Genomic DNA, 26,755 nt, shown 5'->3' with positions numbered 1-26,755 from the left:
TGCTCAGGCAAGAGTCACACAATGCTCCCAGCTGGAAGCCTTGGGTCACTCTGGCCTGAGCAGCTGCGAAGGAGACTACCAAAGCGACCACCCACACCAGTTAACCCTGGGGACTGTACAGATGTACAGTATCAGCATTTTAGAACTGGATTGAAAGTTTATTGTACAAAACTCTAGTCTAGAAGCTAGGCTCTTCAAGAGAATGATTTACAATGTTGTTCAAGAAAACGTGTCCTTACAAATTAAATCTAGCTTTCCAACGAACAGTGAAAATCAGCTGACTTTATGCTCTACAAGATGTGTTCCAGGATTCCTTGTCTGATCAAATGTTCACAGTGGGACCTTGGCAGGAAATGCTGAAAAAAAAAGAGGTAACCATGGCATAAGCAGGTTCCTCAAAAATAAACAGGGATCAAAGACGTCATGAACTTCTAAGCTACAATGTTCTTACTCCCAGTATTAACTTTGATATAATAATTGCATCAAATTATTATTATGAAGAGCAAAAGAGATAGACACCATTTCCATCAGCTAGAATTTTTTAATTCTTCTTATTCTCTAAATTTATTATTGTACAATTAATAACTATAGATGATTTCAATAAGTTGAAACCCTTAGGTCAATCAATGAATATTATTATGGGCAAAGTATTAAACACTTCTTACCTCTGGTCATAGAAAAATACAAAATAGGGCATGAATTGGAAAAAAAGGAGAAACTAAAAATGAACTTTTTCAGGTAAGAAAAAATTGATCCAACTTCTTTTAATTTTACTTCTGAGAATGGGTAATCTGAAAGAGTTCTTCAAATGTAATGTGGTCATACTTTTGTGGAAAAGACAGTCCCTTTGCCACTTTGTTGCTTAGACCTCATCAAGAACGAGAATATGTATAAGCAGGTGAGATATATTGTTCTACCAATCACTTACAGGGATGGTTAATGGCTAAGAACTTCACGGAGTTGTATCAACCCTAGAAGGTCACTTAGCACCAGTTTGGTTCTATTATTATTACTTATTATCATTATCATTATCATTATCGTTATTGTTATTGTTATTATTATTATTATTATTATTATTATTTGTGGGATGGGACCCTTTACAGTCACCCACCTGACTGTTCTTTTTCAGTAATATGACAGTTCCATCTTCTGTTTCAAATTCCCCATAGTCTTCCAGACATCGTACCTTTTAAATGTTCATAACAAGTATATTATTACGCGAGGTAACGACCTTGGTTCTTAACTTCAACAACTGGCACTTCATTGAACTACTACTGTGACGCGTGAGCCAGGAATCCATTTAATGTCAAACAAGTGTCTAATGACATATCACAGCACTGCAAAATAGCAGCATAAATCGAAGGCAAACATCTTTATACATACTATGTAAACACTTCTAGCGGCTGTCATTCAGCATACATAATTTCACATTGCAGACAGGAGTAAGTTATAATTGAAGTGTAGGGGTAACTTCAAAACTTCCTTCTCAAGCTTATTTGACATTGTTTCCAGTTAATTTTTCAGCTTAAATTGATTTTGTTTTCTATAAATCAATATGGAAATGACCAATCAATAATATTAAAGAGTCGTAAATAATTTTTATCCATACACTGAAAGTCAACCATACAAGGGGATAACAAACGATTGCACCCAAAGGATAAATTCACAAAGAAATCAATAATATGAGTATGCTGTGAATTGGTAAGCCAAAATATTATATCTAGATGCTTACACAATTATTTTTTTTAAACATACCTCTATGTAAAGTGATTTAGGGGGCTTCATATCCTGTGAAAATGATTTTAATAAATCCAAGTGTTTGTTAACAAGCAGTGATAAAAGTACTAAAGATTTTAACTGTGTTTCAAAGTCACTGTATTAGTGATACATTGAGGCATGGCCTGCATAGCAAGCACCGGTTTTTCTAGGGTGAAAAAGAGAAATAATGAGGACGTATGTGCGCATGAAAATTTATTCAATGAAACCTTTTTTGCAGCAATTTGCATAGTTTTATATTTGACCTGGCAGGAAGCTTCTAGATGCATTTATGGACTGCACAGGAAAAACAAACTCTTTTTTAACACTCCACTGCCTTAAACTAGACAAGCCATGATATATTGTAATTACCTGCGTCAGATCCAGACCAACAGTTCTCATGTACGTTGCAAGGGATTTATTGTATTTTGTAAACCACTGAATCTGTATATCAATACAAAAAGAAACACACGTTAATAATAACACTAGAAAACAACTCTAACAAAACACCCTCTATTTATTCACATGGGTAGAAATGTTGTTTGTTAATGCAAAGAATGGCTGCAAAGAGTTAAGTATGATCTGTCCCAACAGAGTCGATCTTTGACTACCGGTAAGTCCATGAGCATGCAAAGAACCTAAAACTCTACTGGATGTTTCAAAAAATCACACTTCATTGGTGTATAACACACCAACCAAGAATCTTGTACAAAACAGTTAAAACCATATTTTTACTTCTTTTACCTCTTGTTCACATAAATTATACTTGATTTCCTCAGGTAAAACAGTTCCAAACTCCCACCGGAGATTCTTTATCCTTAGCATCCTGTTATAGCTGTCAGAGTTGATTCAAAATAATTAAAACATAATATTATTACCAGAATTTAAGTAACCTGGTAAAAAAAGGGACAAAATGCAATGCCTGAGGTGAACAAAAAAACAGGAGAAATTTTCTCACTTCAAGACAGACATGCTGGAATTATTTTACCACTTTCATTCACACTTTTTAATAGCAAAAGCATAGACAGGTGAGAATAGAAAGGAATATAGCACACTTTGTGTAATGACCTTTAAACTGAGACTAAAAAACCCTACAGACTGAAATATAAACTAAAACATGAACTTCCCATGTTCTCAACTCACATATAGGAGAGTAGGCATCTTTTGTTTCTCTCTAAGCTAGCATGCCTCAAGTGAACCCCAGAAAACAAACCAGTTTCTCCTTCAACCGTCAGTGCTCTTAAAAAAAAAACAATAATTCAGGTATGGTTGTGTTGGAAAAAAGTACAAACTTTTTTGAGTTGAAACTAGCAATCTGAGCCCATGATGTTGCTACCTAAGGCCAAGTCCCTGTTCATCTTGTACATTTACCATTCAAAAGTGTTTTTAATACTCACTGTGGCCCCTGGAAAATCGGTGACAGGGACAGGGTAGGCATTTGGGTGCTTGCAAAATGCAGGTGACCTTAGTCTTATAGGATAAGGGTACAAGTCCCAGTGGCCCTTCTCACCTGCACAGCCACGGAGTAACCCCATCCCCTGCTTGTATTCACTGGGTGCCAGAGGTGTTCCTTCCTTTTCCCTGATAGCTCAAGGCAACACCGCAACAGCAAGGCGCAAAGCCTCAAGAGCAATATTTCAAGAATGGACCTCTGGAGCTAGGGCACCCCTCATACCAACCACACCCCTTTGGATTTTCCTTCAAATTTAAATCACACAAAGCTAGTACAAAGGTAGTCACTGAACTTACACTTCCTTCTGGTTTTGTTCAAACAAAATCTTCATCTCCTCTAAGACCTGCCTGACTAGATCTTCCTTCAAATAAGAATATAAAATGACATGCTTAATAACATCAAGTCAGTAAACTTGATAAGCAATGTGCTCTTCCAGAAAATGGCCATATTCCCTGCATGGAGGAATTTTTGGATTGATTCCCTCCCCCCCAATCCCCCCTTCCCCTTCACACATGCCCCAATGCACAGGAAACTGCAGTTTCGCCACGTACTTTCCTTTAAACATTTTGTCATTTACGACCCCTCTCCCTCACAGGAATTTCCAATGACCCTTCGCTGCGGTGGGAGGTGGGAGGGGGGGGGGGGGGTATGGATATTTTTTGGAGCCACACAATTATTGAGTAATAGTTCAAATTTTAATCCATTAAGATTGTGTATGGTAGCTGATGGGTGAATATGGATATTAAATTACCTTTGAAAATAAATTAAAAGTTGAATCAAGAATAAAATTAAATTGAACCACAACATTTCAAGCTCGCCGCTACAGCACAAATTCCCGCCAAAAATTTTTCATCAAGAGTCAAACAAAATCTTACGTTATAAGGAGGTAAAGTGCCATCCATGGATCTTTTAAGCTCCTTTACAAGATCAAGTGCCTTGTCACCAAACATTTTGTATGAGATATGCGTTAAATTCAGGAGTTGTACGAAGAACTTTAGAGAGAGAATTGTAAGTCGGAGAAGTCCGCCATGTTGTTTCTGTTAGTTCCCAGTTTTTCAGCGGCCAACGTTCGTGACTTCTTACTTGAGGTACATCGTTGAAGAGGGTAGTGGAGTGTGGAACAAGTATTGAAGGGGCGAAGCGTGGATATTGCGGCAAAATGTCTGAAGGCATAAAGCAAAGAACTGGTGCTTCTAAAAGGACGTCAGCTGATCATGTTAATGAGTTAAAAGAATCAAGAGATCGAAGTAAAAGTAAACAGCAAAAAAGGTGCGTTTAAAAAATATTAATTATGGAACAGGTGTGTTCATCAGCTGCTCGAATATAGAGCAACGTCCATTGTCGGTCCTGCAGGTAGAACTTTGTCAACTTTAGGCCTAGCTGTTTCATGTAATAATTATGTTTGTTCTACATAGGAGCTTTTTGTCATCACTGCTGTTGGGAATTTTTTCATTCATTTGGTGAGTGCCATGATCAATATTATTGTTTACGTACAGTAGAGTTGTTTATTCAGAACGCCTTGCAGCTAAGAGCTGCATAACAGGATCGTGCGCACATTACACATAATTAACATTTATCTTATGATAAAAAATCTAAATATTTCACAGATACAAATTCTGACAATCTTTTTGTCTGGTCCTTGGTTTGACTAAAAGGGGCTGGGTGAGAAATCAAAAAAGAGAGTTGGGTTCCAGCATCTTTTCAAAACCATCTGGACAAAGTAAAAAGAGATAGCGAGGGCAAGATAAAAAAAATCAAAACAAACAACAACAACAAAGGGTGAGACCCCCCCAGTCCATGAGCATTACCCCCAAGACCCCCTGAGTAGTTTCCTAAGGAACAAAAGGAAAATAGAACCAAAGGAAATCCCTTTCCATTAAATTCCCTACTTACTAATTGAATATATGACAAGCAGAGAGCCCTCTGTTCATGTACATGTGACGGTTCGCTTTATTGAAATCTGAGCATTGGGGTCTTTTGTACCCAACCACCAACCCCACCTTCCCCCCCCCCTCACTCCTTCCCCCATCAATTAGCAAAAATCTGCAAACATTACTGAAGGTCTATGCCCAGATTTCAATAACAACAAAGGCCACATGACCAGAGGGTGGTCTGTCTATGTATATACTCCTAAACAACCACCCGACTTCCTATTCCTCCCCTCTGTTTTTTCCAGCTCTACTTACTTAAAGCCTGGAGCAGACTAGACTGTGTAGGGGTGGGTAGCCGTTGGTGGTATTTTTCCACAAGGTAGTTACCTTTTGGTTGCTCCAAATGCGATAAACATCTGCCGATAAAGTGCACCTTTTTGCACTAAAAAATTTTTGTTGGAGTCCTCTTAATACAGGTTTAACTGTACTTGTATTTTGCAGGTTGTTGGTGAAGGTTGTGTTTACCGCAATCTCAATGCTTTATCTTGTATGTGTGATATTAATGTATTCCTCACCAGCACTTAGAGAGCATATTATATACCTAAATTCATGTAAGTCACTCAGTGTATAACATATATATGTTATAATATTTTCCTTAGAGTACACCCAGCCATATTGTTAATATTATTGGGTATCCCGTATTTTTTTAGGACAGTCTAAAGTCATGATTCACAAGGTTGCACTGGCAATTTTGATCAATAAATTAAAAGGCAACATCTCAGCAGTATTTTTTTTATCCCTATTCAGTGAGAAATCCATTTGAAAAGTTGTCAGATCCTGTTTCGTTTGGTTTACCTATGAATACTGTCAATTTTTATATTACTGGCTCTGTTGGTAGACTTGGAGCATGGTAAGTTGTGTCTTTTGTTTCATTGTTTGCTTAAATTTGTGTGGGAGTTTAATTTATAATGCTCAAGGATTATCTTATGTCACCAAGCTTTGTCGACAAAAATGTGCAAAATCATTAAAATTACTATCACCAAGCCCCATTGAAATCACCTGTAGCAATTTATCAGTGGCTCATTCTCCTCTAATATTCCTTCAGGGATATTCCTGCTGAACCTGTTTCTAAGATTCAAGATTCTCAGCCTGAGATGCATTCCCACCTAAAGGATGGGAAAACAATAATTCTTTATCTTCATGGTAATGCATACACAAGGTACGTAGGTTGTCAATATTTTTTCAGTGATCAATAAAGTTGAAGCTATTCACTTGATTATTTTATATTTTGTTGTTAATGATTTACATATTTAATAGTTTGATAAATAAAAATAAAGTGTTGATCTTGCATCACATTTCATTTGAACATTCACTAAATGCCCGTGGCAAAGTGTTGACAGGTCATTTAAAAATGCTCTGTCAGCATTGCTGTTGTTTTTTTAACTTATGTTTTGTCCCTTTTTTTGTATGTTAAAAAAATTTCATCCAACATTGTAACGTAGATCTACAGGTTCCGACTTAGAAGAGACACAGAATTATCAAGTAGTGCATTATCATTGTTCTCTGTTGGTTAGTTTGTTATTTGTTTTTTACGATTTTATATTCTGTTTTGTTTTCTCTAGAGCAACAGGTCACAGAATAGGAATTTATAAGGTTTGTATATTCTACCAATAAAATTGTTTAAAGATTTTAACCGTATTTATTTATTATTATGACATGCATGTACATTTACTGTAAAATTATGCTGAAAAACACTGTTTTATATTTCAGCGTTTGATTGCTTTGGGTTATCATGTTATAACTATTGATTATAGAGGTGAGGCTTCTTTTCCAGTATTCCCCAAAATAGTACTTTCTGGTAGGTACTTTTCAGTGATTTTCAATTTTTTAACCAGTTGGAGGTCTCTGCCAATCCATAACTGACCTTCCCCTGTATAATGTTGAAATAATTTCTACAACTATTTAATCTTATTGATTAGTATAGTAATAATTATTATTACTCTACTAATTAATAAGATTAGATAGTTTTTTTAATCAAGGTAAAGGTAGGCTCTGTCCGAAGTTACTTAAAAAGACAAACCAACCAACCTTTTGTTCATCAGAGTTTTTTTAAAAAAAGTTAGTAACTGTATAGCCTGAGAGAGCATCCGGTTTTTTTCGGGCTCAAGTTTCTAGTTTCACCCGCCAAGAAAAACTGGCGCGTGAAACTAGAAACTTGAGCCAAAAAAACTGGATGCTCTCGCAGGCCAGTAACTGTACCAGTAATTTTATATTTCAACCTCAAGATTAGAACACTTTTGTTTTGGCCGAAGTAAAATCTAGGGAGACGGCCTTCTTATGAAAATAATATTAGAATCAATTTGCCTACATATGGTATTAATTTATTGTTAATAGGATTTGGTGACTCTCAAGGGAAACCCTCTGAAAATGGTAATGAACTTTTAATCTGTTTTTTAACACTTACATTGCTAATATCTTCAAATCAAGAAACATAATTGACCTGTTCTACTTATTATAAAATAGTGTTTTCCTAATTTGTGTTATTTTTTCAATTCGTTTCAAACTACAGTATTCTTATGACTTTTACAGCCAACATTTATTGTAAGTGTTTTAGTGAAAACTGAATTTTCTTGCATTGAACCAGTAATTCTAGGTCCCCATTTAACGGTACCTTGCAGTGGAATCTGAAATTTTATATGTTTTTATTTGATATATTTTTGGGTCATGAAAGTTTAAAGGAGAAAAATTATTATTATTTAATATATAGAAGGAATCCATTTTGATAATGACCCTGTTGTTCTTTACCTCATACAGGACTCATACAAGATGGCGTCTCTGCTATGATGTGGATCAGATCACAGAGCCCTGATGCGTCGCTGTACATTTGGGGCCACTCCTTAGGCTCAGGGTGAATAAATACAGTTTGAATATATTTTATTTAGCCTGCGTTGCAGACAGCCTAAATCCCAGATGGGATATCGGGCTCTCTATCTAGGATGTCTCGAGTGACAAGTCTGGCTGCAAAAAGGCTAATTTTTTTTAAAAGAAAAAAATTACAAGGAGTAGATATAAAGTGCTAGTAACTGGCACCACTTTGGAGGACAATTGCCTGGCCTGAATTGCCTTTGATACTAATGCAACTGTGCCCACTTTTGAATCTACTACTTTGCATTTCAGGGTAGCTGGTGGAGTTGCAAAGATACTGTGTGATGAAGGTCTGTATATAAATGCTAACATAAAACCATTCTCTGCCCTTACCAGAGTATGATTGCAATCTCGTTTTCCTGTCATATCCTTATGGTCCATACAAGTTTAATAACTAGCTCTTATTACAAGCAACATATTCTAGTTCCAACACCAACATTGCAAAAAACTTCTAGTTTTACAGGTTTTACTATAACTGCTAAACGTTTTCTCTTTATAAAGGTTTAACAAACATTTTCCCTAAAACAACGAAGGTCTTTCCGTAAAACCCTGATAAATACGTCCTACACTCTTTTTTTATATAAGAATGTTGTTTTTCCGGCCCAGCCTGAATATTCTTATTTTTCTGCCGATTTTAGGCTGAAAATATTCTTGTATTATTCTTAAATTATAGCTTATGACATTTCCGTTTTAGAATATATTGGGGTATCAACTATAGTTAGTGCAGGTTTTTTGCCTTGTTGGCAAGTTTTGCAGTTCAGAGGATGGAATAAGTTGAAAACATATAATTGTATGGTATTTACAGTTTTTGAACACACAAAATTGTACCCTTTTCAAAACCTCAGCTTGGGGTTTATTCTTAAAATATTCTTAAAATTTCGCAAATTTCAGCGTTGATATTCTTATAAAATATATTGAAGAGTCTACTATGTAAAATTTCTTCCAAAGAAGTTTCTTCCGCATAGTAACACCACAGTATTTCTTGCTCGGATTTAAAGAGTATGTTCCCATATTGTTGACTAGGAGTAAAAAGGTTGAGTTATAACTGGTATAGCGCACTATCATAAAAACCGTACGCTCTAGAAGGGAGTGGAGGGCCCTGATCCCGCAATCTCGCTCCTTTCTTACGGGAATCCCGCATTCCGAACCTCTGTCATCGCTATCCCGAATATCGTTTTCTTTCCCAATCCCGTTCTGCGACCAAATTTTGGCGAATCCCGCTTTAAATGTTCGCAGTCAAATCCCGTATCCCGTGAACGTTTCCCGAATCCCGTGCTGTATTTTGCTCAAATCCCAGATCCCGGGAATACCCTTCCAGAACCTGATAAAAATGCTTCCGCTGCTGCTGTACCTTCATATGCTGCAGTTGCTGTAATACTTGCCAACAACCAACTTAAGCTGATACACACTGTATTACTTTTATTTTTCGTGATAGGAGCTCCTCCATCTGGGATCATTCTTGAAGCACCTTTTAATAATGTATGGGAAGGAGCGGTCAAACACCCCATAACAATAGTAAGTTGGGAAATCTCTTGCTTTCTGTTCTACGTACGCCAAAGATACATGTATTTCGGTATCTGACGGCAGACGCGCGCCGGATGTGAAGAAGACTCAAGAAAAAGTCTGAAGAATTTTGTAAACTGCTTTCTATGGCGACAATGTTAACCAAGGTCAACTAATCCAAAGGAAACCCAAAGCCCAAAATGACTTGACTAATGGTGGATTTTCACTGTAGCGTATTTTTAACGCGCATAGATAAAATAAAGGCAATGTATGAAATCCGCGCGCAAACGTAAAATTTGACCGAGGTTCAACTTCCACATTTGCGCGCGACCTTCCACTCATCGCCTCTACTTTATTTACGCGCGTAAAATTTACCTGTGTACGCACGTTAAAATTACGCGACAATGGAAATGCACCTTAACCCTTGCGGATTTTTCAACGCTCCTTGCTGGCCGCCTTGTGTGTCTGGTTTGATTGGCTCAAGGCTTTGCCAATCTCAGTTCAAAATTTTTTGTTTAGGAACTTTTGATAAGCTTGTTTTCATGCCGTCATCGCTCACATCAGCTAACTCGAAAGCTAACACCACTTTCGATAGCTCATGTTTTCTTTGTACTTGCAGCCTTTTAGGTTTCTTCCGTACTTTAATGAGACCGTTCTGGATGAAGTTAAGGAAGTTTTCCGAACGGATAAGAGGTGAATTAATTTTATGACGATAATACAGGCGCGAGTAATGAAGAGTTTTGGATACTTCCTGAGCTGCTAAAAATTTTATTGAACTTTTGATATCTCAAACTGGACATTTCTGTCAAATGGAGAGCGCTAAAAATACCTGGGAGCCTTGGTCTTAATCCAAAATAAGGGGGGAGGGGGACCCCCCCCCCCCCACCACCACCACCACCACCACCACCACCCTAGAACCGTCGCTTTTTGTTACAAGGCTTTTGTAAGCATTGACAATAGATTTTCGGAGAGTTCAGTCGGGACTTACATACCAACGGGGAAACACACGAGCGGAAATTTTTTCTTGAAAGAGACTCTTGAAAAGTCGAAAAATTTTAAGTTTGAGTAACCGGCGATCACGCACTAGTTTAATGTTGCATACAAATTACATGTATTCCTGTGGGAAGGGCGACGTGTTACCCCAACTACGTAGCCAAAACAGGGAGCTATTAAATTCGGTCTGATCACAGGTAATTCTGCAAAGCACCTGGGTTGCAACAGAACGCAGAGCTTTGTTGTGTAGACTTGGAAATCACAATAATGGCCAATATCCAGCCGTGAGCAATTGAGTTTAATTAGCCACTAGACTAAATATTGCTCATGGTAAGCTAAAGATAACTTAGAGTAAAACAAAGCTCAATATTTCTCTTGTAAACCCTGTTATTCCCAAAGAAGATTAATTCAATGTAGGAAATTTTCAAATTTCATTTGGCAAAATCGCAAATAGCAAGACAAATAGCATCTTTTTAGTAAGTATTACTAAAGAAGGTTCTTTTGAATTTTAACAACATGCTGATAGGATATGACCCACGGACTCTTAGGATGAGAAATAAATAAATAATAAAGTATCAGTTGTCACATGGGACTGTTTTTTTCGGGTTTTCCGAAAATGGTGAAAAAAGGGACAGCATTTTTCCGCCTAGAATTTCTTCCCATAAAATTAGCAGGTGTACTTGTTGTTTGACTGCGGTTTGATTTCCGTTACTAATATTCCAGTAATTTGATCTTTAGGCTAGCAGACGTGTACTGTCCAATTCTAATCTTGCACGACCGGGAAGATGAAATTATATCATTTGAACTGGGAAAAAAGGTAGTTCGTAGATAAGGAGCTTTCTAACCAGGGGTTTTGTTGTCGCTTCTTACAATGGTAGCCAAAAGTCCTTAGGAGAGTGATGCAGTGTCCGTAATTATCTCCAATTAGAGTTTAACTTTGGAAAATCAATGCTATTTTTTTTGAAAAGTTAGTGATGCCCATATACAATACATAGTATTAAAACTTATTAAAAATGCTGGGTACAAGTATGAGGAGAAAAGAGAGGGACTGGGCATAGCCAGCCTCAATCACCAGCGCTTGTTTTTTAAGTAATGTTTAATAAACGAGCGGGGGACCCGTCGTTCTTATAGAGTGTTTTCACATGACGTCACGACGGCCATATTGGTGTCCCAAAACAATGAAACGGCGGCCATGTTGGTGACCCAAACCAATCCTCTGGGAGTTGAACTCTTTTCTTATGCAAACGCTTTCTTTTGTTCCAATAAATTTGCATAGATGCTGGCCACGCGAGTGAAAACACTCTATTAGTATTTTTCATATAAAGAATACTAATGAGGATGAAAAAAACAAAGAATACCAATGAAGCAAAATACAATCAGCCCCGCACTCCCCTCAGACTGAAATCAAATGCTGCCCCCAGGTTTTTTAGTTTGACAGTGTTTTACCGGGGTTTAAAACACGATCACGTGACGGATTTTAGCGGACTTGATAGGTTGTTGAGCTCATGAATTATTAATGATTTTTTGAAGGCGAAACAAATTTTCCAAAATGACATCAGGTTCTTTGTTGATGCTGCCAAGAAGTATCTTTGCTGTCTTAAGGAGTAGTCCCTCCGAACAAGCCCAGGAACTCTTATAAAACATTGAGAAACCACTCGCTAAAAGAAGTTTTTTTTTTTTAATTTCAGTTGTACGAAACTGCCAAGAAAACAAGACCAGCTGACGCTGGACCCATTAAATTTATTGAATTTAACGAAAATCTTGGGCACAAGTGGATTTATCTATCTGAGAGAGTTCCAGAAATTTTAAGGTAGGTTTGAATTGAGTTTTAGCTCCAACTGTGATTTATTGTAGCGTCCGCGCATCGGTATGCAATCACGAAGAAGTCTGCAAAAAATGTAGTGTTTCAACGGATTTAAACTCGGTACACGAGCGCGACCAGTGGGTGCTTTATTGATAGAGCTATGAAGTTCACAGCGGTCAAACGAGTGAAATTTGCAAAAGTTAAGCGAAATACTTCAAAGTTAAGGTTGCTACTTTCACTATCGAAAGTTTAGGGTATTACCAACATCCTGTTAGTTTACTTAACGTTTAAAAAGTTTACTAAAAAAGTTCTAAGTGATTGAAAACCGATGCTGACGTTATTATCGGCGCCATTTTCAAACATGATTCTCTTTTAGCACGAAGCGTTTTCAGCGAAAAAAGCTCAAAATTTTGAGAAAAATGGAAAGATAGTTATGTTGACTAACTGATTTATACATCTTTGCCCATTTTTCTCTAACTGGTAAATGAAATCCCAGCAATAAAAAACAAAAATAACGATTTAGACGTTTGACCGCGGTGGTGCTATGAAGTTACAGACGTTGGGAATATGTCATTCATGGGCGTATTTGTTTCAATAAAAGGTTTGAATGAAAGTGATGAATTTGAAATAAATCACGTATGAACGGTTTGTGCGAAAGTTTGATTAAGAAGCGGTCATCGTAGTTGTGTGCGCATTTGAAGAAACAGGATTGTCATTTATATTGGTATTGCGATAGGGTTGGCATCATATCGGAATTTAGCCTTATTCTGAGAGACGTCCGAGGTCGATTTTTAGTGCGGCCGGTTTGCTTCGCTCCCTCCCAAGCTAATCGGAATGAGAACAAATGTTGGAATAATCAGCTGATTAAGATCACACGAATTCGCAAGAATTGTTTGTTAATTCCACTGTGAAATATTTGTTTTTTATTCAGGGATTTTATCAAGTCGAAGTAATTCAAGCTGGTCTTACCTCTTGGCCACTAGGAATGAATTTCAGCCTGCAAGTAAAGGAGTTATCGTACTTTCATACATGAAAAATGAACACCTCAAAGAATCTTCACCGACGAATGCATCGCGGTTATCCTAAACGGCGACAGCGAGGTGAATTCGCGCCCTTTCGAACTTCATCGCGATTGTCTCAACTCACTCAATAGGTCAAATATGACACAATATGCAAGTTCAGGAAGAGGATGTACCTGAGTCTCGGAATTCCAGTCATTAAACAAATTCTTTCAGTCATTAATTCTTCTTCATTTCTGTCGTCGTCTGTATGTTAAACTACATGTAACCCTAACCTTAGCTACGTTGAATACTCACGTATTTAATGCAGAGAAGTAGTGACGTTTTTCGTTCTTTCTTTTTCTGTTTTCATTCTTTATTTTTTTTGGGGTGGGGTGGGGTTAGGATGGGAAGGATTGGGGGCTGAATCCAAATGCAAATTGAAGTTATATGATCGAGAATCCGGTCTACCGAAGAAACGAAGAATCCAGGGTTTTTCTTTTATCTATGCCAACTATACTATGGTTGCACTACTTCATGAACCCCTGCCAACCAAATTTTTCATAAATTTCCTACAAATCTACGAAACGAGAGCCAGTCAGAATGCGTGTGCCGGTATTCAGATCACGTGGTTCGAGTACCGAAGTGCATGACTGGTAAGAGCTAGTGAAACGCCCAACACACGCCATAGGGACTACAAGAAAAGAGAGTTTAAAGGCGGAAAAAGTAAACAGCGCGTGTATATTTACTTTTTAAGCATTGTTTTCAAGACACCGTTGTAGTACTTACAATTTAATGATTTAAATCTAGTTGTTTTGTTCCGTATTGTGATCTAAAAGTTATGTAACATCAAGCGCACAACCCACGAGATATATAACGTGGAAAGGAAGAGCTATATCACAGTTGTCGTCCTTTGAGACACAGTCACTATGAAACGTACTACTCGATCGTCATTTGTAAATATGATCCACTTTATTCAGTGTAACATACATAACGCATCTACGTATAACTTGACCTGAGACTGAACCTTCAGATTTGGGGGTTATCGTTCTTAGCGTGTTCTACCCTGCGAACAGGCCGGCGACTTGCGTTCGGCCCAAACCACTGCTCGCAGGATAAGCATGTTCTTCCATCGTTATTCCAGCATTCTCCATCTTTGCGTCTCCCAGTTTGAATTTGTTCTTGGCAAAGCAGTTCCTAAAATGGACATGAGACAAGTGAATCCTCCGCTAGCCTTCTTGTATTCCATTCTCTACATATCCGTCATGACTGTTATTATTGTCAATCTATTCATCGCCATCCTGAATTCTTCTTTAAAGGCAATAAAAGATAATCAGGAATCTGTATCTGACAAGCTCGTCCTGGCCGATTTCATAGTTGGCTATTTCACCCATGGCTTTGTCAATATTTTTCGCCGAAAACAACATCAACAGCCCCCGCTTTACTGTGAAAACATAACGACTAAAGACGACTGTGCGATTCGTGGAGAACGGCCTCGATGAGATCAACGCTCGAATTTCAACTTTGGCAGACGACCCATATACTGAACACTACCTTCGTTTCTTGAACGTTTGGCTTAGAAACGCTTCAATCAAGAAAACACAAAAAAATCCAAAGATGAAAAATGCTCTCCGTAAAAAGGAAATGTATTCACATAACACAATAAACGACGAAGAGGAAAAGTTAGTTTCCCCAGATAAAACGTTCATCGAAGACGAAGAAGGCGGAAGTGGACCTTCAGAATTACTTTTAAGCAAAGATAAAGCTTTGAAAGATCTCTTACATGAAACGGATTTATAACAGTCTTTTTGCAGTTTTCAAAATGAAATCTCGATAGAAGACATTTCTTTGTCTCCCAAAGCGACAGGGGAGATAATTACTGAGGACGAACAAAATTTATCAGCAACGTCCTCTCAAGTAAATATTACTCGAGAAAAAGTTCTTCGAATGGTTAACACCATAGAATCTTGGCGGGATAATAATGTATTTCTTTGGTGAATGTGATTGACGATACTGTTATCTTAGTTGTCCATTCTTTCAAATATCAACAGCCTTGAACCCTTGATGTCACGTGAACATGACATTACAAAATATAGAAAACTCAAAGACATCTCTTCAGTGACGCTGAATACAACTTCACGATTTTCTGTATGAAAGCCATTATTCTAGATTTTTTATTATTTAAAAAAAAAATTTTTTGTTAACATACAGGCATGAGTTTTAATACCAATCAATTGCTTTTCCTTTTAAAAAGTAGTCGATTTTGTCCAGGCATGTTACTATCATTTTGGGGAGAACTGTTAGGAACAGCACTAGCGAAAACGTATCACACGTCAGACTCCTATTCAACTGTTATTGAGTTTCTCTTGTTATTTACCAAAGTGTATTTGATAATACCTAGAAGCAAGACTCAATCAATAGGATGAATTTTAGATGAAAACGTTGCAAGCAGCTGGTTGCGTGATATCCCACCGAGCAAAATCAATAATGACCAATTTGACATCATAATTGATTGCAAAAAAGAAAACAGACTCGTATGTCTTTTACAAAAAATATCCTTCTGTTCTTCTGTTCCTTCGCTGCAAAGAAACAAAAAAATCGTGAAAAATCAAGAAAGGTAGATCAAAGCTAGGGTTAACATTTTCACAGATCAACGTTTTGAGACTTAACCAGTCTTTTGTTTTGAACTTAGGGCGAATAGTTCAAAGTATTTTTTTGAAAAACGGGTGACATACAGACCATGACGGTAGAGAAGAATCTCATTTGTATATGTGTAAAATGAAAATATATTTAGGTTCAGTAATGGTTTACGTGAAGGTTGCTCCCGTTTTCTATTTATGGAGAACAAAATTGAAGTAATGAAAAAGTTCCTAGGAAGACGTCAAAACCACGGTGGCGTCGTTTTTAATCTCGAAATGTCCCACGCTGTTTTATCCTTTTCATAATTTTCATGGTGATTTTCGATCATAGATGACGGGGTAAAACATATTAAACTTTAAATTATTGAGTTGTGTCGCAAATGTCAACACCCTTTACGTGCAGTGTTTCACTGTCACTAGCCGGGTGATTTGTTGTGCGCATGCCCCAGGAAGAAGCCTTGATATCAAGTAGTGTTAATTAAAAATTATTTTTAGGTGCTAAAAGTTCTATTCTATGTATTTTTATGCTTTCGTGAATTTGTTCCCAAACAAACTCCGTCGTTTATAGACGCCACATGGCCTCTATTCATTGAAAAAGTGGGTCTCTTTTGTTTCTCTCTTGTGCTTTCCGGGTTCCCTCTCAGTCTGCAGAAGACTATCACATTATTTAAATGGCCTCTAGCTGAGTCTGGATCTGAAAAAAAAGAGGTCATTTCTGAAACAGCAGTGCTGCACGCAGAATTAAGTCAATGGCAATCAAAAAGCAATTGAAATGGACAAAAACCATTTTATGGTAATGAAACATTAATTAAAAATTTGTTATACCAAGATGTCACCAAATAGTTTTCACAGTGAGGAACCATTATAATAACCTTTTTCTCTTAAAAAATACCGTGTTTTCTTCGCCGTAATTATCAAGGAAAAAAATTGTTAAACAAAGGTTTAGGTTAACTCGCATACCTCTCCGTCTTTTTCCTCGGGCAAGTTTCATGGCATGATTCAGTTACTTTAACGAACTGGACGTTCAAACCTCATATGCAAAAACAATTTCTAATAAACTTAGAAATTCACTGAAGTTATTTCTTCAGTGGTATAAGTTTCCTTACAAGAGATGATGTAACAACAACTGTCAATCAAGAGGAAAATTGTTGAGATATGAATAAAACATAACGTAAACGTGATGGCTAAATAATTGATATATAAATCATACGTTCACTGTGAATATTGAATGGGAACGTGCCGTGATTGTATAAAGACGGTCTCTGTCCTACCGAGTTCTCACATAGTCTTCTTCGCGAGTTTTGTCGCGGTTTTTTAGCCGATGGTTTGTGCGGTAACTAGTCTTGGTTAGAAGTGTTTAACTTTCTAATATTCCTTTCTGGTCATACGCTGTGGAGATAATTCAAAAGGCGCACTCTTGGAATTATAGAATTAGTCGCGCTGCCAGGTTGGGCAACGAGGTTGGAGAAGTTTTCGATTGCGAAGTATCCGATTGTGGTGCTTTTAGTTCCATGCAAAGGATTCCACGTACGTTGAAAACATCACTTTAGGCGACACTTTTATATCACAAACTGGTAAGATCGATTTGTCTGTATTTAGAAAACTCTGCATTTAGAAATAGTCTTGTGCGTTTCACTTACATAACTTTGTAGTATAATTCTTACACCAGCGTCGTTGGAAAAAAAAAAAAATGAACAGTTATCCGAAACAAAAAATAACAAATGAAGGTAAAAGTTAATTACTTTATTTTTAAAATCATTTTTTTAGATCATAAATTTTACAGCTCTCTATGGAAACGAGACTTCATCACTTGCTTTTCGTTTATTTACTTTGGTCGTTTTAACAATGAACTCACTCTGTTCTCATGTTAATTTTTAGGCTGTTAGACAGAAATAGAGTAAGAAATTTCTTGAGGAATTGTTCAAAGAAGCAACATAGAATTGGGTTTCAACCCAACAGGAAAAAAAGATTTTTCGTTTTACCATTTCCTGACTAGGATTAAACCTTAAACACACCTGAATAAATTTTTTGGCAGATTGCCATTTCAGCCCTAAATTGTAAATATTCTATTTGGCTAAATGATTCTTCAGTTTCCTAGTTGTTGTCATAATATTTTTTTTTTGTGTGCACCGTGACGGATACAAACTCGTTGTTTTGCCCGTTTCAGTCGTCAAATCATCCGCTTGGGTTTTTGCTTCACTGAAGCAAAAAGAATTACTGATATAAAATTAGAACGCTTTAATAATAACAAATTTCCAAAAATGCAGAATTTCTTCCAGGGGGGAGATTTTTTTTGGTGCTTATTTAATTGATTGGCAACATCAAAACCTGCCTAATGAATTTAATATTTTATTTAAAATGACTTGACAAAAAATGTACTCTAATCAAAGTCCTTTCACCGAGTATTTAAAACATTATTTTATTCAGTATGCTTTTGACGTAAGATTCAAATCGGTTGGTCGAAAACCAGAAAGGAAACCTACGTCATTGGTTTAGAGACTTTCGAGAGTGCTTTAGTGAGAAACAAAAACTTGGAAGCAGTTGTATTTTTATGGAAATCAAAAGCGATGCATTCAGCGATTCTTTTGATAGAAATGTCAAAGGTTCGAGACAATAGATATTAGCTTTTTCGCAATGAACAACTTGGTCAAACTCTCAATATCTATAGCATGTTAAAGTTGGAGTTTTACGTAGATTAATTTCATAACGTTATCTGACAATTCCTGTCGCTTTTACTGTCATACGCGCGAAGTAATTGAAAGTTTAATATCTGGCGATACCCACAAAAGTACATTAAAAAGATAAGATAGGAACGTGTGATATTTGATATTTGAACTGATATCATTGTTACTTAGCTTAACTTGCAAGAGCCTGGATCAATAATACTTATTCTGTATTATCACATCGTCGCGTGGCCATTCAATTACCCTTTCAGAAAATCTAGCTTGGAGATAGGTGGAAGATAAACATCGGTTTCTTGCGTTCGACGTAAGGAGAACGCATCTCATAATCTTGGGCGTCTGTGCCAGCGGTAGTCCTTTTCTTCGCTCGTGTACCTTTTCAAAGCTGTATCGAATTTTAAAGTCGTTTTTTCACCTGACACTGAAATGGACGGCATAAAAGCAACCACACAACTAAAAAAGAGTCCTTAGCTTTTGGGTCAGTTTTTGCCATCTGAAAACCTCGTGTCATGAGAAGAAATTTTAATTTCATTGTTTTCTGAGCTCTTTGGGTGATTACAACTCGCTTTCATGGAGAAAAAAAACTCGATGACACATGTTTACTGCAAAATAAACTCAGGCCGAGAACGCACTCAATAAGCTGCGGTCATTTGATGACGCTTTTAAACAAAAAGGGTTTTCGATATTCCACTGTAATATTCGTAGTTTTGGAAAAAACAAATCCTTGCTGCATGATATTCTAAGCACAGTTAAGACAACGCCAGATATCATCGCAATATCAGAGAGTAAAATTAATGAAAATACGAGTGCAAATTTGAATATTCCTGGTTATGCTTTTGTGAACACTAACCCAAAAACGCAGGCAGGAGGTGTTGGTCTGTATTTATCTAATAACTTGGAATTTTCACGAAGGAGTGACTTAGATATCTCGGATGATGGAATAGAGTCATGCTGGATAGAGCTGGCACGTACTACACAAAAAAATATTGTAATAGGCTGTGTCTATAGACACCCTAAAGGAAACCGAGACCTATTTCATAGTATTTTGAAAAAACAATTAGAACAACTTAATACCAAGGGACACGAGGTGTTGGTCCTTGGGGACCTCAACGAGAATCTATTGAAATATAATGAAGATAAACAAACGGTATTATATCTAAGCTGAGACATTATCTAACTCTTCTACAAATGAAACAAATCTACCACAGCTTAATATACCCATATATCTCTTATGCAATATTAGCATGGGGGAGTGCATACAAAACACATATTGATAAGATACAAGTTAAGCAAAACCATTCTGCTAGGCTTATTTTCTTTGCCACCACGTATGGTGAACACACAGAAAGTGCACTTCCCCTACTAAATTTATTAGACGTTCTTACGGTACATAATGTTTATCGATTTCAGATTCTAAAATTCACGTACCTCTGGCATAAAGGCCTCCTGCCAAAGCTGTTCTCAAACTATTTTCAATATGCCAGTAATGTCCACAAATACAATACCAGATATGCATCGAAACAGAATCTTTACGTAAAAAAAGTGCGAACTAATACGGGGAAACAAACAATCGGATATGCTACATGTACCATCTGGGACAAAATTCCCATAACTCTTAAAGAAGTAAACACATACCAATTCCAAAAACAATTGAAACCTTATTTGCTGTCAGAACAACATAGTTAACATAATTTAAGCATATACACTTTCTTTCTTAATACATTGTATTTTAAAACTGCTTCTTTAGAAATAAATTCTATCTCAATTCTCTAAAACTTTAAATTCTGGAGAACTGGCTAGAAAATCTTAGGATTATTTCAGCTCCAGGCCTTATTAAGTACAAATAAATATATATTTTTTTCTCTTTCACGTGAGTATGTAATTAATTAAGTACAAGGTGAATAAAGGTATTGTTGTTGTTGTTGTTTACTCACTAATCGTAATTCAAAATCTGGGCTCGGCTTGTGGCGGTAAGAAACATCTAACACTGAATTCGACGTGTAAGAACATTAACGCATTATTTACATAGTTTGTTACGAGTAGATTATCACAAGATATAAATTGCTACCCTCAATAATAATTATTATTATTATTGGTACCCATTATTATTATTATAATTATTATTATCGTTGCTATCATTAGTATTATCATCGTCGTCATCATTATCGCTGCTACCAAATGTCTCTTAAAAAGTGAATTTGAGCTGCTTCAAACTTTGTCGGGTTTATTCTATCTTGTTCAATCCGTCAAATGTTGGTGAATTTTTCAGGAGTAGAATTCTAACGGACTGTATCCAATTGAGAAAAAGAAAACGTAACTCGTTTTCTGTGTTGGCGTCCTCCACAAACGTGAAATAAGCCATTTTCACGTCGTACGTAGTCGTGCAACGACGGCGAAGAAATGTTCAAAAAAAGTGCGATGCACGAGCAAAGTCGTTGTTTTGCTAACCTAATCCGATTGCTTTTTTGCCGCTCTTGTTGCTGTCGCCGTCTCGTTGCTCAAGCTCCCTGATGATGTGAAATGCCAGCCGCCTCTTCGCCCTATTCCCAAAGGGGGCCTGGGGCCTGGCCGCGCGTTTGGGGGAAGGGATTGGGGCAAAGAGATCGCTGTCGTTTCAAACTATGAGTTAAATTCTCTTAACATGGTTTTGACCGTACCAGTTTACAAATACAGTGGAACCCCCAAAATAACGAACTCCGCTATAAATAAGATTCGGGTTCCAACAGAACGCAATATAACGCACCTCCGTTATAATTGCAACGAAAACATTTCCCAGTTTCTTGGCGCTTTGTTCATAGACTACCAGCAGTCCCCATTTTTCCTCAGGGATAGTAGAGCGAGCGAAACACGAGCGCGCGTGAAAATCACCCACGCGAGAAAAGGGGACACGCGGGACTACTCGTAGTCTACTTTGTTTAGGGGGATACGATGAAACGTGGATAGTCCGACAACGAGATCTCTGGCGATCTTTATTATTTTGTCAGCCTGTTTTGTTTAAATTGGTTATTTAGGAACATTGTTTTTCTTGCCAAAAACCATAAGATAATTTCGACTGACATTAATTGGTAAGCCAGGTTCGATTTATTATCATTTTCAGGGGTATTTTGTAAGTGAACGAAAGCACGCCAATAATGACCCATGAAGGAAATCATTCAGAAAAACCCAATAAAATAACACAACATATTTTATAGAAAATATCTCATAACCAGGATGTTTTTATAGTCAAGATCAATGCCCAAAAACTCATAAAAGAAAATACACTTGTTTTTATTTCTTATTCCTTCACTTCTTTTCAACAACATAATTAATTTTAAACACAGTTTCTTATGAAAAGAGCGTAGGAAAAACACGTTTGTTCAAACAAACGAAAACAAGATATAAGAAAGCCTAAAATACATTTACGTTTCACCTGTTACAGCCTTAGTTCTTATATTATAATGAACGAATGTTCAGCAACCGATTTCGTTTATTCAGCAGTTTCATTTATTGCCATAATGAGCCTAGAGCTCTATATCTTGAGCAATACTTATATTATGTATCCCGCGAAATTTCCGCTTGAATGCGGCTACCTACCTTTCAGGGTGTTTACATTTCACTTGTGACGTTACATTGCAAAAGTAAACTGATATTAAACCAAACTGACGCACTCCTCCTGTCGAGTGGATAAAGGGAGCTGCATACTATTGTTCAGCTTGTGAATGTGCGCTCGCGTCACTGAATTAATACAACAGCGCTTCAATTCACCAAATCATTTACAAAGGCTTTGATCAAAGGATCATTTGTTTTGCGGTAAGTAGAACTGTTAGACTTTCAATAATCCTGAAAACAATGCCAAACCTTAATTCAGAACAAGTTAGTCTCCGCAGAAATCAATGCCTTCTTTCTCCGATCAGGTGACAAGATTTTGTGAAAGCAAAATTCCGCGTTAGTACAAAATTATGTGCAAGTAAGTCCTAGAAAGGCCATCTTTTACAAGCTTAACAACTTCTTATATTAATTTGCCCATGAAAGCTGTCACCATATTTATCTAACTTCATGCACGCGGATTGGACCAACATGTAAAATGCATATCATTTTATAAGCTTATATTATGACTTTTCTTAACCATCCCATTTCTTTAAAATTCTTTTATTAGGTTTTGATGACTGAATTCAGGCCTACAGGATCACGATAGCGCTCTGACATCCTGAAGCAAACTCATTCTATCCTCGTGGAAGTGAAGTCGCGAATATTTTTTGTTTTTCTTGGAGCTTCAAACACCTGCCATCTGCCGAGTCATCTGAGCCGGCGTACAGCCAGACTAAACACTTCGCAATAAACGCTCATCTCCATTCTCACTAATCAGACAAATATATTTTCCATCGTCGATAAACGATTCCCCCTGTCGAAAACTGTCAGAAAGGCCCATTATTTAGCTCACCTTGTTAATATAAAAGCCTGCAGGCCATTAAATATCGGCTCCCTTTTGGGTGGCTAAGTGACAGGTGGACTGTATATATATATATATATCCGAACACGAACAATAGCCATTCGTAACAGCATTGGCTAAAGCAGAAGATATTTTCTCTGCCTTCTGCGACCCAGTTAGAGACAACAGAGAAGTTTTTCATTCAAAACTGATCTTCTTTGTAGTACTATTTCTTCACTACATCACTTGCCATCTTCTACAAGAATCATGAACAGTTCACTGTCGACTGGAAATTCCTCTGATGGCATCCTACCCGAGTTACGTACCTATCGCCACATTGTGCTTATGTCTGCGATCATGTTATCTATCCTCTCGCCTGTAACAGTGATTTCAAATGCTTTGCTCTTGACTGCGATTTACCGTGATCCGCTGAAATGTTTCCGGACGCCCATGACGTACTTCATCGCTGGTCTTGCTGTGGTCGACTTGCTGACTGGAGCAATTGTGGAACCGTTGTTGGCAACATACTACTACGTGGATTTCACGGACTTCAAGACGTCTCCGGGCGGGGCTTATCAATTGCTTCGCCGAATAGCAGGGATTATTTCTACAGTAACAATTACCATGTCGTTTTTTATTGTCCTCGCGTTGTCAGTGTGTCAGTATATCGCAGTGACCTACCCACACCAGTTCAAAGAAATTATATCTAAAAATCGAGTTCTGGGATTCCTCACTGTAAGTTGCGTATATATTATAACATTCTGTATGCTGCAATTCACTGGGATCGACCAATCAACGTATCTGAAGCTAGATCTGATAATACACCCTACTCTCATATCAGTTATATTGGTGATGGTACAAATCATTCTATTCACGTCATTCAACCGACATCTTCAACACAGTAACACATTACGTAAGAAGTCATCTTTGAATCATTCTATACAGAAGAGGGCCTCTTACAAAAAAAGACTCAGCGAGCGCCAATTTACGGTCATGACACTTTACCTAACAGCTATCTTGCTCGCTTCGGCCTCTTTGCACATTATCGTTCTCTATATTCATCTCTTCAAGGAGTCAAAGAGCGAGGTAGAAAACATAAACATTCATATTGGACTCCGTATAAGTGATCTGATGCTGTTCATTAAAGTTGCGGTGGATATTTTTATCTATGCCTGGCGGCTTCCTTCTTACCGAAGAGCTCTTCGAAGCACGTTCTTTGGGAACGCGGCAGTCGCACGGTCGTCTACTTACCGCAAGAGTAGTGAATACGCAACCGCTGGACAAGAAAATGGGCGGCGTGGACCTGGGACTGAAAGTGCAACACTGTGACCTCTGTTAAACAGCAAAACAGTCCGTTTTTACGTAGTCAATAGCACACGTTCGATATATTCTGACATGACTCCGAGGCGTTAGGGACAATATTGCAAATTTTTAACGACTACATCGTCTCGCAATTCCCATAGGAGACTTGAGCACAAAAAACCAAACGAAATATAGAAAAATGGCCAGAAAGCCTTGGAATCATGTTAGAATTTTAATACATCGAACGTAGGCTATTGCGCGCGAACGGTCAAACAGAAGGTCTGGAGCGACGCTGAAAACGCAGAGCGAGAATGGGGAGATGCCCTTTGCGCATGTGACACTCTGACGCTGCGTCTTGAAAACGCGATATTTTTGAGAAAACAAAACCGACTGCTTCGCAGTCTAGACCCTTGTTGTTGATATCTGTTTTGTCATTTGGAAAGTGTCATTCGCTTCGAACCGGCGGAAAGTCAGTGCCAAAAAACAACAGTCTAATGAGAGGGTGATAGTGAATTTGATGTATGCTACAGGGCAAATCGAATGGCTGAAATTGGCCGGTACGTGTTACTGAATTCCTAAGGCAAATGTCAGAGACGTAAGAGCAGACGAGTGCAAACACCACAAACATCGTTGAAATTTAAGGAAAGTGACCCTTTGATGTAACTCGGTATTTGTAGTGCTCTTTCTCTCCAAAAAAGGCCATAAATCCCCAAAACTCTCCTTGTTAGACATTTTCAGTGTACGAATACTTACCATGGTAATGCTCTTAAAGCATTCGTACCAACGATTCCGATGTGAATCTTTATTTAAATCTCGATGTCATGTATTAAACAGATAATGATAATATTTACTACCAGTAAAATCCCTACCCTTTTTATATAAGTCAACCTCGTTACCAGCGCCCTCTCACGTCTCCGAGGCCCATCTTGCTCGCTAGCTAGAGTAGCCAATCAGATTCATCCATATAATAATACCAGATCATGTGATATATTACCAAGCACTCACACAACAGTGCGTTTGGGGGACCTAACAGTACGGAGGCCCATACTCTTCCAAATTTTATTCAGAAGAATTTTCTTTGATCTGGTGATAACTTTTATCCCGTGATAACTTTATCCCGAGACAACATTTTTATCCCGTGATATTTTCTTATCCCGAGATAATATTTTATCCCGAGATAATTTTTTTCTTATCTCGTATCCAGATCTCACTCTGTTTTAGACTGAAAACGAGATTAAATAGTTTCTTATCCCGAGATAAAATATTATCTCGGGATAACATATCATCACGAGGTAAGAAATTATCTCGGGATAAAAAATTATCTCGAGATAAAATCTTGGGATAACATTATTATCTCGGAATAAGAAAATATCAAGGGATAAAAATGTTATCTCAGGATAACATTATCACGGGTTAAAAACTATCACGAGATAAAAAAAGAAGAAGAGTATAAATTTTGGGATGGGACCTATTGGCCACCGTTCTAACCTGTGTAAATCGAGCCGTCCTTAAGGTAACATGTTGAAATAAACAAGTTGAAAAAAATATTTGCACTCATACCAAGAAATTTGACGCATGCAAGAACGTGGTGAAAATAATGTGTAAGATGTTTATATTTAAACACTTTTAATCTATTCTCCGCACATTTTTATACATTTATACTTAGTATAAGGTCGGTACACACTAGGCGACAAGTTGCAGCGACAAATTGCTACGTTTGTACTGGAGAATTTTTGTGAAAATCTTTTTCGCTGCAACAGAATTTTGTCGCCGCAACACAGTGGCAACAAGTCGCACAAATAGGCCATTTGCACTAAGAGGTCATGTGACATCATTTTTATGAAAATGAAAGTTATATGATTTTGCTATCAAAAAACCATTAGTGGGTCATATCTTAAACAAAATAATAGTGACTTAGTTTTTCAAACCTGCACCATTTTTTTAAAATGAGTAAGTTCGTAGCTGGTCACGTGACCAAAATGTGATTTTTAAAACTATGAATTACCTCTTTCCTGAACACAAATTTTGCACTTAAACTTCAAGGAAATTGTTGAAAAGATGATGTGGCAACATTCTCAGCACATCTGAACCTAACTACCAAACGTTTCACAAGATAGAAGCAAAAAGTAGTTTTGGCCAACATGTTGGAGGGCAAGAGTATGCCCTCCAACATGGCAGCCAATAGAAATCATACTACTTTGTTGAGAAATCAAAGTGCTATAAAATATCCCCCTTAAATGCATTTCCTCTCAAATTTCGGGTGTAAGATAATTTTTATGCGCTCTGTCAATTTTTGGCATCAGCAAGATTCCAACTCATTGTTAAAAGGAAGCATTGGTCACGTGACCTCTCAGTGCAAGTAGCCTACTCATTCTGATTTGATTTGTTGCGTCATGCTACAGCGACAAAATTCTGTTGCGGAG

The 26,755-nt window shown here is 37.4% G+C and overlaps 3 protein-coding genes across 3 annotated transcripts; 2 read left to right on the top strand and 1 right to left on the bottom strand.

Annotated features, from left to right (window-relative positions):
• Positions 1-202: 202 nt before the first annotated feature.
• Positions 203-4,217, bottom strand: LOC140943919 (DNA replication complex GINS protein PSF1-like). The gene is made up of 8 exons (XM_073393029.1): positions 4,084-4,217; positions 3,505-3,569; positions 2,899-2,994; positions 2,500-2,590; positions 2,128-2,199; positions 1,756-1,788; positions 1,112-1,186; positions 203-356 (listed from the first exon to the last, which is right to left on the bottom strand). Exons 1-8 carry the CDS (start codon positions 4,156-4,158, stop codon positions 291-293), a joined length of 573 nt encoding a protein of 190 aa, XP_073249130.1. The 5' UTR covers positions 4,159-4,217; the 3' UTR covers positions 203-290.
• A 17-nt stretch (positions 4,218-4,234) lies between these two features.
• Positions 4,235-13,546, top strand: LOC140943917 (lysophosphatidylserine lipase ABHD12-like). The gene is made up of 15 exons (XM_073393028.1): positions 4,235-4,477; positions 4,624-4,668; positions 5,581-5,690; positions 5,887-5,989; positions 6,185-6,298; positions 6,702-6,732; positions 6,850-6,895; positions 7,474-7,509; positions 7,894-7,987; positions 8,257-8,294; positions 9,440-9,519; positions 10,127-10,200; positions 11,239-11,317; positions 12,189-12,310; positions 13,236-13,546. The coding sequence occupies exons 1-15, from the start codon at positions 4,368-4,370 to the stop codon at positions 13,255-13,257; spliced, it is 1,104 nt and encodes a 367-aa protein (XP_073249129.1). The 5' UTR covers positions 4,235-4,367; the 3' UTR covers positions 13,258-13,546.
• Positions 13,547-22,849: 9,303 nt separating this feature from the next.
• On the top strand, positions 22,850-25,458 carry LOC140943703 (uncharacterized). The gene has a single exon (XM_073392816.1). It carries the CDS (start codon positions 23,298-23,300, stop codon positions 24,357-24,359), a length of 1,062 nt encoding a protein of 353 aa, XP_073248917.1. The 5' UTR covers positions 22,850-23,297; the 3' UTR covers positions 24,360-25,458.
• The last annotated feature ends 1,297 nt before the right edge of the window (positions 25,459-26,755 follow it).

The sequence above is a fragment of the Porites lutea genome, chromosome 7 (assembly GCF_958299795.1).
Source record: "Porites lutea chromosome 7, jaPorLute2.1, whole genome shotgun sequence".
Classification (NCBI taxonomy): Eukaryota; Metazoa; Cnidaria; class Anthozoa; order Scleractinia; family Poritidae; genus Porites; species Porites lutea.
This window is presented reverse-complemented; position numbering and strand designations above follow the sequence as displayed.

Coding starts and splice junctions, on each gene's coding strand:
- LOC140943919 (XM_073393029.1), bottom strand. CDS start 4,158: ATGTTTGGTGACAAGGCACTTGATCTTGTAAAGGAGCTTAAAAGATCC. Junction 3,570..4,083: donor GCACTTTACCTCCTTATAAC/GTAAGATTTTGT, acceptor TCTTATTTGAAG/GAAGATCTAGTCAGGCAGGT. Junction 1,789..2,127: donor TTGGTCTGGATCTGACGCAG/GTAATTACAATA, acceptor TCATTTTCACAG/GATATGAAGCCCCCTAAATC.
- LOC140943917 (XM_073393028.1), top strand. CDS start 4,368: ATGTCTGAAGGCATAAAGCAAAGAACTGGTGCTTCTAAAAGGACGTCA. Junction 8,295..9,439: donor AAAGATACTGTGTGATGAAG/GTCTGTATATAA, acceptor TTTTCGTGATAG/GAGCTCCTCCATCTGGGATC. Junction 11,318..12,188: donor CATTTGAACTGGGAAAAAAG/GTAGTTCGTAGA, acceptor TTTTAATTTCAG/TTGTACGAAACTGCCAAGAA.
- LOC140943703 (XM_073392816.1), top strand. CDS start 23,298: ATGAACAGTTCACTGTCGACTGGAAATTCCTCTGATGGCATCCTACCC.